This window comes from Cnephaeus nilssonii, assembly GCF_951640355.1.
Source record: "Cnephaeus nilssonii genome assembly, chromosome: 7".
Classification (NCBI taxonomy): Eukaryota; Metazoa; Chordata; class Mammalia; order Chiroptera; family Vespertilionidae; genus Cnephaeus; species Cnephaeus nilssonii.
The window spans coordinates 19,626,925-19,640,650 of record NC_137078.1 but is presented as its reverse complement, the minus strand read 5'-3'; the positions used below and the strand labels follow the sequence as shown (position 1 = coordinate 19,640,650).

The window sequence follows — 13,726 nt, the reverse complement described above, 5'->3', positions numbered from 1 at the left end:
TCAAAGCAAAAAAGGAAGATATATCGATATCTCTACACCCATTTTATTTCTGATATCTCATCATAGACCAGTACACTTTGGGATACCTTACAGTCCTCCAAAGGTCATTGTTGCATGTATGTATTGTATGTATTTATGGTTTAATTTTTTTATTAATATTTTGAAGATTTATTGTCACCTCAAACATTAAGAAGCCACCAATTCTTATCTTCTTGAAAATAGACAGCATGTATCCTAACTTCAGAGTTCCTGTTATATAGTGTCTCCTCTCGTGTTGACATGTGAGCGCTGAGGGGCTCGGAGGGAAGGGAAGTGGTGCTCACGACCTACTGCCAGTGAGGAAGAAAAGCATCTTGATTTTGAATCTTTCATTTTAAGGAAGAGGCATGGAAGGAGAAGTCAGAGACTGCTCCTGGGTAATATAACTTTAGGAGACACACATGTACGTTAGAGGAATAGATAACAAGTGAAATCTAGCGTAACCAACAGTAGTGATCTGTTGAGTGTGAGGCCCGGAGCAAAGGCGAGACAGTCTCTGCCTTCACGTGATTTGCATTCTTTTGGGGAAGATAGATTCATAACACTGACTGCACTTTATGTGGTTATTAAAAGAGGCATAAAATAATTTGTGAATATAAATGAAGAAGCAGTTGGTTCAGCCTGAGAAAGGAGAGAGGTAGAGCTCCAGAGAAGGGTGGTTTTAAGAGGAGTATGCACTGGTTCTGTAGGTGCAGAGGAGTAGCTTGATCAGACACGTATTTTGGAAAGATGATACTAGAGTAGGTTGGAATGCTGGGAATAAGGAAAAACGGAGGCAGAGACGCCAGGCAGACGCTCTTTCGGTAATCTGACAGAAATGCATGCAGTGGGGTGCAGGACACAGAATGCTGAGCGGGAAGGCAGCTCAGGGCGCGTTTTCATTGCTCACCTTTCATTTTTCCCATTTTGCATTTTTTACAGGTAGCCAAGGTGTTGTGGTGGTACTACTTCTCCAAATTAATAGAGTTCCTGGACACGATTTTCTTTGTTTTGCGGAAAAAAACCAATCAAATTACTTTTCTTCATGTATATCATCATGCCTCTATGTTTAACATCTGGTGGTGTGTTTTGAACTGGATACCTTGTGGGCAAAGTAAGTGATTTTGTTAACTTTTTCAGTTCTATGTAATGGATCTTGTAAGGCCTCTAGTGTGTCTCTTGTGTTGAGCATTGCGTGCAGGGGAGAGGGATGAGGGGCCGTGGCATAGCCCACTTTGTCACACAGGGATGCACATGTTTGCCAGTGGCCCTTCATTTCTGGTCTCTGATACTGGCAAAGTCTGAGTGTTACCTTAAATTTTAAAAATATTTTCTTTTTTGTGCACCAAATGTCCAATGGCCAGAAGCACATATCCTGGCTGGAGCAGTTTTACTCCAATACCTGGGCTGAAGAAATACTAGTAAATGTGGCACCTTTCACAGTCACCACTTGGCCGTGGTATAGATTGAGTCATTTCAACTTTTAGGGCTTGTTTTTCCATTCTGAAAAAATGAAAACCACGTTGCTGACCCACCAGAGTATTGGCTTGTTTTGTTTACTAAGAACTACAATAATATGTTTCACATCACACCCAATCACTCATATCTATACTAGAGGCCCAGTGCACGAATTCGTGCACGGGTGAGGTCCCTAGGCCTGGCCGGCGATCAGGAATGATTGGGGCTGTCTCGCCCAGTCTTGATCAGGGCCAGGCTGATAGTGGCCAGGCTGATCAGGGCCTGCCGGCCGGGGGTAGAAACCACAGGAGATTGGCTGGCCATGGGGAGGGACCGTGGGAGGTTGGCTGGCTTGGGGGGAGGGACCAGGGAAGGTTGGCCGGCCGCAGGAGGTTGGCTTTAGGAATGCACTGACCACCAGGGGGCAGCTCCTGCATTGAGCGTCTGCCCCCTGGTAGTCAGTGCACATCATAGCGACTGGTCAACTGGTCGTTCCAGTCACTCCGGTTGTTCAGTCTTAAAGGTCACTTATGCTTTTCTATATATAGACATATATAGATGTATATAGATATTTTGAATGAAACAAAAATTTCATGAGACAATATTTTGCCTGGCTCTGTCCTTTTATTTCAAATTCTATTTCATTTTTTCAAAAAGTTGATGACAGTCTTACTGCATTGACTTACTAATGGGTTGGTTATGACCTGCAGTTGGAGAAACCATGAGCTAGAGAGAGGCAGTACTTTCTATTTGATATTGTCTTATACCCAAGAATTAAAGGATATTCTATGAAAAATCAGAATTGCTAAAACTTAAGTCAAAATTATCTTGTGCTAGGATTTAGGATCTTGTGGAGATGAAATTTTAAAACACCAAGGATATTTGGGCTACATCAGTGACTGTGAAGATGAAAACACCCCACGGTCTGAAGAAGGGAGTGGCTGGGGTGCCTTGGGCAGAGAGAGATGCTGTCACACCTCTCCTGGCCTGACAGAATCTGGTTTCTTGAGTTGAGTGATTAAGACCATAATTGACTTATACTGTAATCAACTATAGACTATAATCAACACCAAAGGACAGTGATCAGGGTTAAGTATTTTTTATGATTGTCAGCAGTTTCATTACAAATCGCTAAGCATGTAAAGTGAGTCTCAAATAATCATTGTATAAAGACATAGAATTCCTATGAATAAAATACTACATGTGCGACAATTTCTATTCAATCTAGAATAGTATAAAAATTATAAGCAGCAACAAATTTTGAATTGATGAAAATGAAAACTCAGGTGAGTAAAAAGTATCACTAATATTGTGCTACCTGGTACTCTGAAACTATATCTGTGTTTTCATATAAATTCAAGTGCCTTACCACGTTATTCCAGCCAGGGTTTCATAAGGACACACCAGATGCATGGTGTTACTCCTCTTGTTCCTTACTCATTGCTTTGCATTTATCTATCCAGATCTCTAACCCAGGACTGGGAAACCAGGCTAGGGAATTTAAATTAATTAACTAGTGCCTTTTAGTTTATATAGTATTATAACATCTCAATCCTACCACAACCCTTAAGAGATAATTATTATTATACCCATTTTCCAGGTGAGAAAAATAAAAATTTACAAAGTCCAAGTAGCATATCCAAGGGAACTTAGCTAAGAGGGGGTCATGTAGCGACACAGTATCTTTAAATAGGATTGATGGCTCGCAGACCAGCCCTCTGGACCCCAAACTCACACACAGAACAGTACCCAGCCCAAAGTGAACACTAGTAAGCACTGTACACATATTGATTAAGCCTCATAATAAATAGTGAGTTCCCTGTTTCCAACAGATAATCCCTCTGACATCTTCCCTCTCACAGCTACATCTTTTCGACCTTTAGTTGACCAACATAGAATTCGGTCCTTTCCCCTTGGTGTCCTGAAACACCGTTCACCACGCTGGGGGTGGAGGAGGATGTCGTGAAGATTGTGACAGGGGCTGGGGAGTGCTTCAGCACAGCCAGCACGACAGATATCCTAAAATCGGATTTTACAGTCTTTGTCCTTCAGTCCATGAGTTGGCCCGTCTCCTTAGTCCCAGCCTTTCCTCATCCTGCTGGCTCTTCTTTCCCCCCATATTCGCTCCCCTTCCCCGCATCTCCTGGTTCCTAGGTTCCTTTCAGGTAGATTTTATTTACTTAATTATGAAGAGCAACGTATTTCCCTTGATTCCTGAGCAGCCTCTTCAGCCATGTCCTGGGGGCTCTCTTTCTTTTCTTTTTTATCCTTACCCGGGGATATTTTTTTCCATTGATTTTTTTTTTTTTAAGAGAGTGGAAGGAAGGGAGAAGGGGAGAGAGAGAGAGAGAGAGAGAGAGAGAGAGAGAGAGAGAGAGAGAGAGAGAGAGAAACAGAAACAGAAACATTCATCGATGTGAGAGAGACACATCGATTGGTTGCCTCCCTTGCCTCCCACAAGTGCCCCGGACCAGGGCCAGGGACGGAGCCTGCAACAGAGGTATGTGCCCTTGACCGGGAATCGAACCTGCTGACGTTTCAGTCCTAGGGCCAAACTGGCCAGGGCTGAAGGCTCTCTTTCTACAATCAGAATGGCTCATCTAAGATTTAGCTAAAGCAGATACTTCTGTCATTGGCTTTAAGCTAACTTTTTTTTTTTCTCCCTGATTAGTTGACAGCAATGAGTTAAAGGAACAGTAAAACCTTTGCACAAGGATTACCGGTTTGGTTGACACTCTAAGCACTATGCAGTTTAGTCCTATTAGGTGACTTGCTGAATCCTGGAGTGATGGCACAGTAATCAGGGAGTTTATGAGTGTGAACTGTTAGTATCATATTGTTATTCATCTTCATGATGAGCAGGAAGGATCTCACTTGACAAAGAATGAACAGTCTTACTTTCTAGAAGAGCAGTAATTCCTGTGTGGTACTTTCATAGGTTTCTTTGGACCCACTCTGAACAGTTTTATCCACATTCTTATGTATTCCTACTACGGACTGTCTGTGTTTCCGTCGATGCACAAGTATCTGTGGTGGAAGAAATACCTCACCCAGGCTCAACTGGTATGTCCTCCCTCCCCTCAGCTCTTCTCCAGGTGAAGCTCCTAAATATCCGCATGGGTTGGGAAAGGTCCTAGAGGTCAGAGGCTTTGCCGTAGGTGACAAAGACGCCCAGCTTCTCTAAAGACGTCCATGACAAGGAAACCTTGCATGCTAAAGCATCCTTTGTGTGTGTAACTAGCTTATTCCTTGCTTTGAAATGTAGACAACACTTTTAAAATTAATGTCGTTGTTAAATCATTTCAACTGCTACTTTTCCATGAGAAAAGTAGTGAGCAATTATAGTTGCTTACTAATAAAATTTCTGGATAGGATAGTAGGCTGCTTTAGTACTTTTTTGTTTTATTCTTACACAATTTAAGGAGTCAAAGTAGTTGATCTCTAGATGTGCAAAACTTGGCAGTGGTCCGTGTGGCTCGGCTGGTTCCCTCACCATATGCCCTTCCCGCCCTTCCAGGTGCAGTTCGTGCTCACCATCACCCACACCATGAGTGCTGTCGTGAAACCCTGTGGCTTCCCCTTCGGGTGTCTGATCTTCCAGTCTTCGTACATGCTTACGTTAGTCATCCTGTTCTTAAACTTTTATTTCCAGGTAAGTTAAATGTAAACGTTCAGTGGTAAACGTAAGAGACTGCGCTTCTCCATTGTATATTTAATTTTACTGATTAAATATTACAGTAGCACATGTTTGTTGATAAATTCAAATAACAGAGATGCACAAAGTAAAAATGAAACCTGCATCCCTAACTCCTCTCCCAGCAAAGGAAGTCCTCCTCAGAGGATAACTTATCCAGTGTCAGTTGAGTGGGCATTCTGCTAGACATTTTTCAATGTATACATATAAAGTTTTATCAAATATTATGCATTTGTATCATACATTTGCACTTGGCTACCAAAGCCTGAAGTCAGAAAGTTAAACACTGTGTACAGTAAGATGGATTCAGGAAATTTATGTGAATGAAGAAAAAGATGGGCTAAATGAATTTAATATTGAAAAATTGTTTCCATATCAGCTACTGTGATGTTATAGACTCACTGTTTCCTTGGAAAACATTCTTTTAAGGAAAATGAGTGTGCAAAGGTCACATTGACTTTTTCTTGAGTGTCATTTTAGAGGGAGAGAGAGGGAGAGAGAGAGAGAGAGAGAGAGAAGCATTGATATGAAAGGGAAACATCGATTGGTTACTTCCATGCACTTCCCAACCGGGTCAGACCCACAACCTAGGTATGTGCCCTGACCAGGAATAGAACCGTCAACCTTACACAGAACTGTCACCTGGTACACAGATGACGCTCCATCCAACTGAGCTACCCAGCCAGGATAGGTGTTATTTTCTTTTTAATTAACAATTTAAAGGGAGGAGAGCTTCAAAATGCAATTTCAAAGCAACTCTGTGATACAAGAACTGATAAAGTGATAACCACACAGGAATCAGGTGGTTGTAGGTTTATTTTTTAAAAATATATTTATTTCAGAGAGGAAGGGAAAGGGAGAGATAGAAACATCAATGATGAGAGAGAATCATTGATTGGCTGCCTCCTGCACACCCCCTGCTGGGGATTGAGCTCACTATCCGGGCAAGTGCCCTGACCAGGAATCCAACTGTGACCTCCTGATTTATAGGTCCACACTCAACCACTTAGACACCCCGGCTGGGCTGGCTTAGGTTTAAATTGCTCTCCTCTGTGGGCTGGAGAAATAGAAAACTGCATGAAAAAAATGAGAACATTTGTATTCAAAACAGTATTTTTGAAATTGTATTCAGCTGTATTTTCTTCTTCTTCAGACATACAAGTGCTTTCTGATTTTCTAGTTTGCATTAGCTGAAAGTCAACCCATAGTGTTTTATACAAAGTACAACTGTGGGAACTGAACTTTGGACAGTTTTTCAGCTCTTTGTTTCTGAAAGTAGACTGGCTAGGCTTTGTCTGTTGTAAGAGATAAAAGTTTCCTTTGAGAATTTCTAAAGAAATAGCCATTGATAGAACCAAACAAAGCCATGGGGGTGGGGTGGGGTGGGGTCGGGTCGGGTCGGGTGGGGTCAGGGGGCTGAATGTTGAAGGACAGCTAAGGGAGTCATTTTGGTGTTGAAACTTGAAGAGAAGCACATAGCCCAGCAGGGATTGCCGATGGCACTCAGAGCTTTAACTCTACTTAATTCAATTGAATCTTAGTCTTTTAAAGTTGAGTATATTTTTTTAGTCTTAACCCTTAATACCATTGTTTTAAAAAATAAGAAAGATGAGATTAGATATTTTGTCAGAAGAGCAAAGATATGCCAAAACCCAAATCAAGCAAAGTCCCAGGTACTAGTACTTTAAAATAATAGTACTTTTTCACTTTAATTGTATTTTTGTTTAATTATGTCCTTAAGTCCTGGGGATGTAATGTTGTGCATGGTGACTATAGTTAATAATACTGTGTTTTATATTTGTAAGTTGCTAAGATAGTAGATCTTAAAAGCTCTCATCAAAGGCCCTGGCCAGTGTTGCACAATGGTTAGAATGTCGGCCTGCGCACCAAAAGGTCTTGGGTTCAATTCCTGGTCACAGGCACGTACCTCAGTTGCAGTTTTGTTCAGGGTGCTTGCAAGAGACAACCAATCGATGTGTCTCTCTCACATCGATATCTCTCTCCCCTTCACCCTCCATCCCTCCCTTCCACTTTCTCTAAAAAGCAATGAAAAAATGTCCTCAGGTAAGGATAAAAAAAAATATATGTTCTCATCACAAGAAAAAAGCTGTGTGGTGATAGATGTGAACTAGACTTATTGTGGTGATAATTTCACAATATATACAAATATTGAATTATGTACACCTATAAACTAAGATAATGTATGTCAATTATTCCTCAAATATATATATGTTTTCCATGTAAGCAACTAATGCAGAATAAATTAAATGCTAATCCCATAATACATAAGTACTATGCTCATAAGGTGAAAGAAACAACCTTTCATTAGAATTCATACATATGTCCTGTTTTCACCCTATTTTTATTTTTAACCAAAAGCTTTTTAAACAAATAATTGATAGGCTTATTTTTAGTAGTTTTAGTTTTACAGAACTGAGCAGGAAGTACAGAATTCCCAAGTACCCTCTCTACCCCCATCAGTTCCTCCTATTAACATTTAGTATTGGGTTGCATTTGTTACAATTGATGAGCCAATATTGGTACATTATTAACTATAGTCCAGGGTTTACATGTCCCTCTTTGTGTTGTACATTCTGTGGATTTTGACAAATGCATAAAGTCATCTCAGGCGGAATAGAAGCCCTCTGTTTTTCACAGCTTCACTGCAGTCCCCACATTTGTTCCTGGGCCCTTTCTTCCGGCTGCAGCGCCGTCCCTTGCTGCTCCCAGTCCCGGGGCAGGCTGTCTGGGCTGCCCAGGCCCCAGGGTCGCTCAGCGCTCCTGAGCTGTCACTGCCTTATGTTCCTGCTACTGTAGATCCAGAAGCTTTAAAATTGTCACATTAAAACAAGAATTCTTATTACTAGTACAATGTCCAGTACCCAAGAAAATCATACACTGTTTTAGACTACATGCCACTTTAGAGACGTCTTATTAAAGAATCCTTTTTCTCTTCAAAATGTACACATCCTACAGACATACCGAAAAAAGCCAATGAAGAAAGAGACGGAAGAGTTAGCAGCAGGGAAAGAAGTTAAGAATGGTTTCTCCAAAGCCTACTTCACTGCAACTAACGGGGTGATGAACAAGAAGGCGCAGTAATATCGAGCAGCCGACAAAGCATATATAATGGCCTAACAGATCCGCTTGCTCTTAGGCAAGGACTGAATTGAAAGTTATATGTGCTTTAGCATACACTAACTTCTTTTGAGTTTATAAATCATTTGTACCCAGAATGTATTAATATCTTGCTATGAGGTTAATCGGTAATTGAGCGCTTCTGTCAGCTTTGAGGTGAACTCTGCAGCCCGCCCACTGGTGTCCCTTCTCTCCTCCCCACCCCCCCCCGCCCCCCCCCCCCCGCCCCCTGCCCCTCACAGGAGCTCTTCCCGCTGCCTCACACACAGCCAGGGAGCAGGGCACTGTCGGTCACAGCAGGTCTTCAAATAAAAAGTTAACAATTTGTTCTTATGAAAATGTTTAAAAGAAAATGTTAGTTACCTCCCAGGTACAGGGTGTGTTCTAATCTACATGAAGCAATAATTGTCAGTGCATAAAGGAATAGTCCCTCTGTTCCTTTAGGGGTCAACCCCAGAAGATACTAAAAGAGGATTATAAATGGAAAAGCTAACAAAACTTTTAAGCTGTGTCTGTCAGATTCCCACAACCACTCCTAACTTTCAACATAGTGATGTGGTGATGAAACTTGAGAAAAAATCCTCTGCCAAATCCTCATAGCTCAGGGGCTTTGAATAGTTGTTCCTCAGTTTTAATTTGGTTTCCTTGATTATTCATGTCTACCTCTCATGTTAAGTTGCCTCGGTTAGGATATAGACAGACACAGTGCTCAGTACAAAAGCAGGATCTAAACCTGGCTGCCTGTTGCTCTCTGAACAAGGACTCGCGTCCAGTCTGCCCTTTTCCTTAGAAGGATACGCCACTGGGACATTTATAAATCAGAACTCACAAAGCTTTGGGGGGAAGAGACATTGAACCCGTTTGTGACTATTACTCCTTATTACCTGCTATCAGTCTGATGCAGGTTAAATTTTTGAAAACGGCAACTAAAAATCGGAGGATGATAGAAAGATTTCAACACTGAGCCATGGGCTGGTAAAGAGTCAGGCCAAAAAATGCCGATTTGGCAAACTCAGCCCTCCTTTCCCGGCTCTGTCATGCAATCTGGACCAAGAATCCGGCACAAAAGCACGGAAGTCGTTACTGGATAGTTCCGTCCTGCTCCACGTGGGGGACAGGTACTCACTGTCACATTGTTCCAAGAGCGGAAACGGGATATTTTCTGAAGACTTGATGAAGATTTATACCCTGTAAAGTGTTATCCCCTGCACCTTCTTTTTGAAATGTTTTAGGTCATAACGTTGACATCAAATGCTTAAGTGCCAGGAAGGCATTGTCACCATTGCCCCAACGCGCTCCAGTCTGTCTGGGAGTGCCTGGCTGACCTTTTTGGCCTTTTTTTTTTTTTTTTTTTTTTCCTGAGCTCTAGTTTTTAAATTATTTTTCCTGTTTAAAAAGTAAAAACACTAATTTTTGTACTGACATTGTACACTGACATCGTGCTGACTTTTCTATCTTCTCTTTCATGTAAACGACCCACTTGGGATTCCGGCCCGTGGTGGGCAGGGACTGAGCTTAGACTAGTGTCCCTGGGAAAGGGTTGGACCGTAACATTCCCTTCTCTACTTATTGACCCATTTCTGTTGAACAGACATCTCTAGCTGATGCCCCCCTGCCTTGGGTTTATTTTTCTAAATAGTTTTCTAATACTGACGTGCTCCAGGGTGCTTAATCCCACTTCCATCACATTATAACTGTGCTGTTAGAGATTGTTCTTTCCCAGAAACTCATTTTAAAACAAGGGCTAACTTCGAGTATGACTGTTACTGTTCCTCTCTGACTAGCACAAGTTGGACCAAGGAGAAGGCCCTTGAGCAACTGGACTCAGATTGTTTTAGGTCTCGGACGTGGGCTAAAATCTGTTCTCACAGTACATTCCAGGTAAAGATGAGATTCTGAGAGAAGGCAGATAAACTGGTCATTCCCTTATTCAGCTTTTTATTCTGCCACAGCTGCAGTTCTGGGCGCTCATATCTGCAGAGCAAGGAGGCAGCCAGTGTTCAACAGTGACACAGCCACGGCGCGCCCTGGGCAGAGCGCGGGGACCTCTCAGAGCAAAGGGAGAGCTTGGGTAGTTGACACTTTCAAGCTCAGTTTAGTTGGAGGTTTCAGGATGCTTATTCCCCATTGGTCTTTAGTCCTAGAAAAACTTGATAAAAACTTGTCGCCTTAAACCACTCAAGGGCCAGTTAAATTATACAGAGCTATGAACTCTTAGCCACGAAAATTGAGTCATTGTGTTGCAACTTTAAAAAACACAATGTTTATACTTTTAATGTGATTTTCCTAAAAACAAAACTATTTTTTAAAATCTGTGTAATCTGTTTTAAAAAACGGAAAACTGTTTTTCCTAAATAAATTTCCTCTTCTAGGAATGAAAACACTTATAAGCATATCTGCTAATTCACCCAATTTTTAAACTAACAGAATAAAACATTTACTTAATGGAATTAAATATAGAAATTTTCTATCCTTCAAAATTACATATTGTGCTACTTGTCATATTGGGGGGAAAGGCCTCCCACTCCCGTGGGAGAGGCGTTGCTTATTTTTATTTTAAGGCAGAATGGCAAACACTGCGATGGGCAGAGCAGCACTGTGAGACCCTCTGGTTCTCTCTAACATTTCCATGGCATTTCATGATGTTTTGGGGGCTTCCTTATTTGACAAATAAGACTATTATCTCTTTGTTGTTTTCCTTTAAAGGTACTTACGTCGTAAGAACATAGTATCATGATTGGGGTGTCCAGGGAGGCAGGAGAAGCCATTTTTCTTTGTAGATAGATAAAAAGCATTCTGTATGATTGTTGTATAATAAATTGATTTTTACACTAAAGTAAAGCATATTGTGATTTTTCTTACCTGGTTAAAATGTGTGTCTGCATGGGATTCCAAATGACCTATTATTCAGGATTTTTTAAACAATAAAGTAATATTTTAGCAATTCATTTTAGGCATTTAATTTCTCTTTTGTTTCAGTAAGCAATGAGCTTTTCTTTATGTGACATTACTGCCTTTATGTAGTATTCATTATATCAAGTTAAACTATTTCAGAAACTAGTCATTCACAAGAAAAATCTAAAACCAGTTAGATAACCAGAGGATATCAAGGTATAACAAACAATCCACTATACAGAATAACCTGGAAGGAGCACTAGGGTGGTTAAGGAGACTATATTAGGCACAGACAACACTGTATGATGCTGGATCCCAGGGCTGGAGCCTAGACAGGCAGCTCAGGAGTGGGCATGAGCTGAGACTTGACCATGGTGGAACTTGGGAGAGACTGAAGTCAAGGTTGTGGACAGGACGCAGATTGGCCGTGTCAATGCAGAGAGTAGAGTTTTGAATGTGATGTTAAGGAGAACAAGACACAAGTCCAAAAATAGCTATAAAAGATGTGTTCAAAGTCTGCTTATGAAGTTAGTTAAATTCCTGGATAGTAGCTGGGGTGGGCAAAATATATTAAGGAAAGGCAGGAAGGAAGAGAGTGGATGGTGGCACTGAAGAGGGAAACTTCATGCTAACGATCTGAATGGCAGCTAGGATATGGGAGTCAAGAGTGGACATTTTCAAGAGCCTTCTCTTAACCTAAAGGGCTTTCATTATTTTTTTTAATATATTGATTTTAGAGAGGGGGAGGGAGAAGAGAGAAAAACATCGTTCCACTTTATGCATGCATTGGCTGCTTCTTGTATGTGTCCTGAACAGAGATCGAACCTGCAACCTTGGTGTATGAGGATGACACTCCAACCAATTGAGCCACCCGGCCAGGGCAGGCTTTTGTTATTTTAAACAGGGAGGAACCAAGTCATTAAAACTTTGTGCTTAAGAATAAAAGATAAATTCTATGTCTCAATGGCAAGGCCTAATAACCATCATTGCAAATTAAAAGCTGTTTATACATGATAAATGTTCACCTAAAGAAGCTTCATAGTTTCTTTATATAAAGAAAAATTTAGTATGTGTTTTTCAGCAGGCATTCTTCAAAATCAAGTTAAATTACATTGGTGTATTTAAGGAAGATTTCCACTCCAGGGCACACAAAGAAAAAATCACTCTTCCAAGACTAACTACAGTCCCCTAAGGCCTAAGATATCCCTTGACCTTCAGTGAACATGACTCGGTCATGGCGGGGAAGAAGCTGTGGATGTGGATGTCCATTTTCTGTCTTAGGAAACTGCGCTGAGGGAGCATTGGAGTGACACCAGGAGGACAAGTAAATCTGAAACCCACGCGCTCACTGAGCAGTTTGTACTAGGTGTACCGGTTAATAACAGCGGATTTTGTAATCAAAGAAAACACGATAATTTCAAGAGAAACATCAAAAGTCCTTTACCAGTATTAGTAAATAAGAAAAATTCATTGAATCTACCTTGTCTAGTGCTGTATATTTACACTAGGGAACAGAAGTGACCCAGATGAAATATCTGCCCTTAGAGTCCATAGTCTGGTAAAGTAGATGGAGAAACATCTTATATAATAAAGGCTTATATGCAAATCGACCAAACAGCAGAACCACCAGTCATTATGATGCACACTGACCACCAGGGGGCAGACGGTCAATGCAGGAGCTGCCCCCTGGTGGTCAGTGCGCTCCCACAGGGGAAGCACCACTCAGCCAGCAGCCGGGCTCACGGCTAGTGAGTGCAACAGCGGAGCCTCTCCCGCCTCTGCAGCAACAGTAAGGACGTCCAACTGACAGCTTAGGCCCGTGATCGGCAAACTGCGGCTCGCAAGCCACATGCGGCTCTTTGGCCCCTTGAGTGTGGCTCTTCCACAAAATACCACGGCCTGGGCGAGTCTATTTTGAAGAAGTGGCGTTAGAAGAAGTTTAAGTTTAAAAAATTTGGCTCTCAAAAGAAATTTCAATCGTTGTACTGTTGATATTTGGCTCTGTTGACTAATGAGTTTGCAGACCACTGGCTTAGGCCCACTACCTGCGGGGAGTGGGCCTAACCTGTCAGTCAGACATCCCCCGAGGGCTCCCAGACTGTGAGAGGGCACAGGCTGGGCTGAGGGACACCCCCCCCCCAAGTGCAGGAATTTTATGCACCAGACCTCTAGTTTAGTTATAAAATAATAGAAATATTGAAAGCAGCTTCCCAAGAAAACTTTCCTAAAGGAGGCAATGCCTGAGCTTAATTTTGATGAGTGAGCAATTCTCCAAATAGCCAAGGCAGGAACTTTGTTCAAGGAAATTCCAGAGGTAAACACAATTCTAATGGGAGTTGCCAATCTTTCAACAAGTATTCTTGAGTGCCTCCCATGTGCCACGCATTGCCCCAGGGTTTGGAGCTTGGTTATAGTAGACACCTCCTAATGGGAAAACACAGCCATCACAGTCGGTAAGAAAGCGCTATGTACGATAACTGTTATACAGGCCAGGGTTCACACGCTCACATCATTTGCTTGGGG

The 13,726-nt window shown here is 41.7% G+C and overlaps 1 protein-coding gene across 1 annotated transcript in view; it reads left to right on the top strand.

The window, feature by feature from the left end:
- Positions 1-8,299, top strand: part of ELOVL2 (ELOVL fatty acid elongase 2) — a 68,005-nt gene extending 59,706 nt beyond the window's left edge. The window contains exons 5-8 of the mRNA XM_079777670.1: positions 961-1,132; positions 4,415-4,539; positions 4,994-5,128; positions 8,147-8,299. Of these exons, the coding sequence (XP_079633796.1) occupies positions 961-1,132; positions 4,415-4,539; positions 4,994-5,128; positions 8,147-8,272 (558 nt within the window). The 3' untranslated portion in view covers positions 8,273-8,299. The remainder of the gene's footprint in view (positions 1-960; positions 1,133-4,414; positions 4,540-4,993; positions 5,129-8,146) is intronic.
- The last annotated feature ends 5,427 nt before the right edge of the window (positions 8,300-13,726 follow it).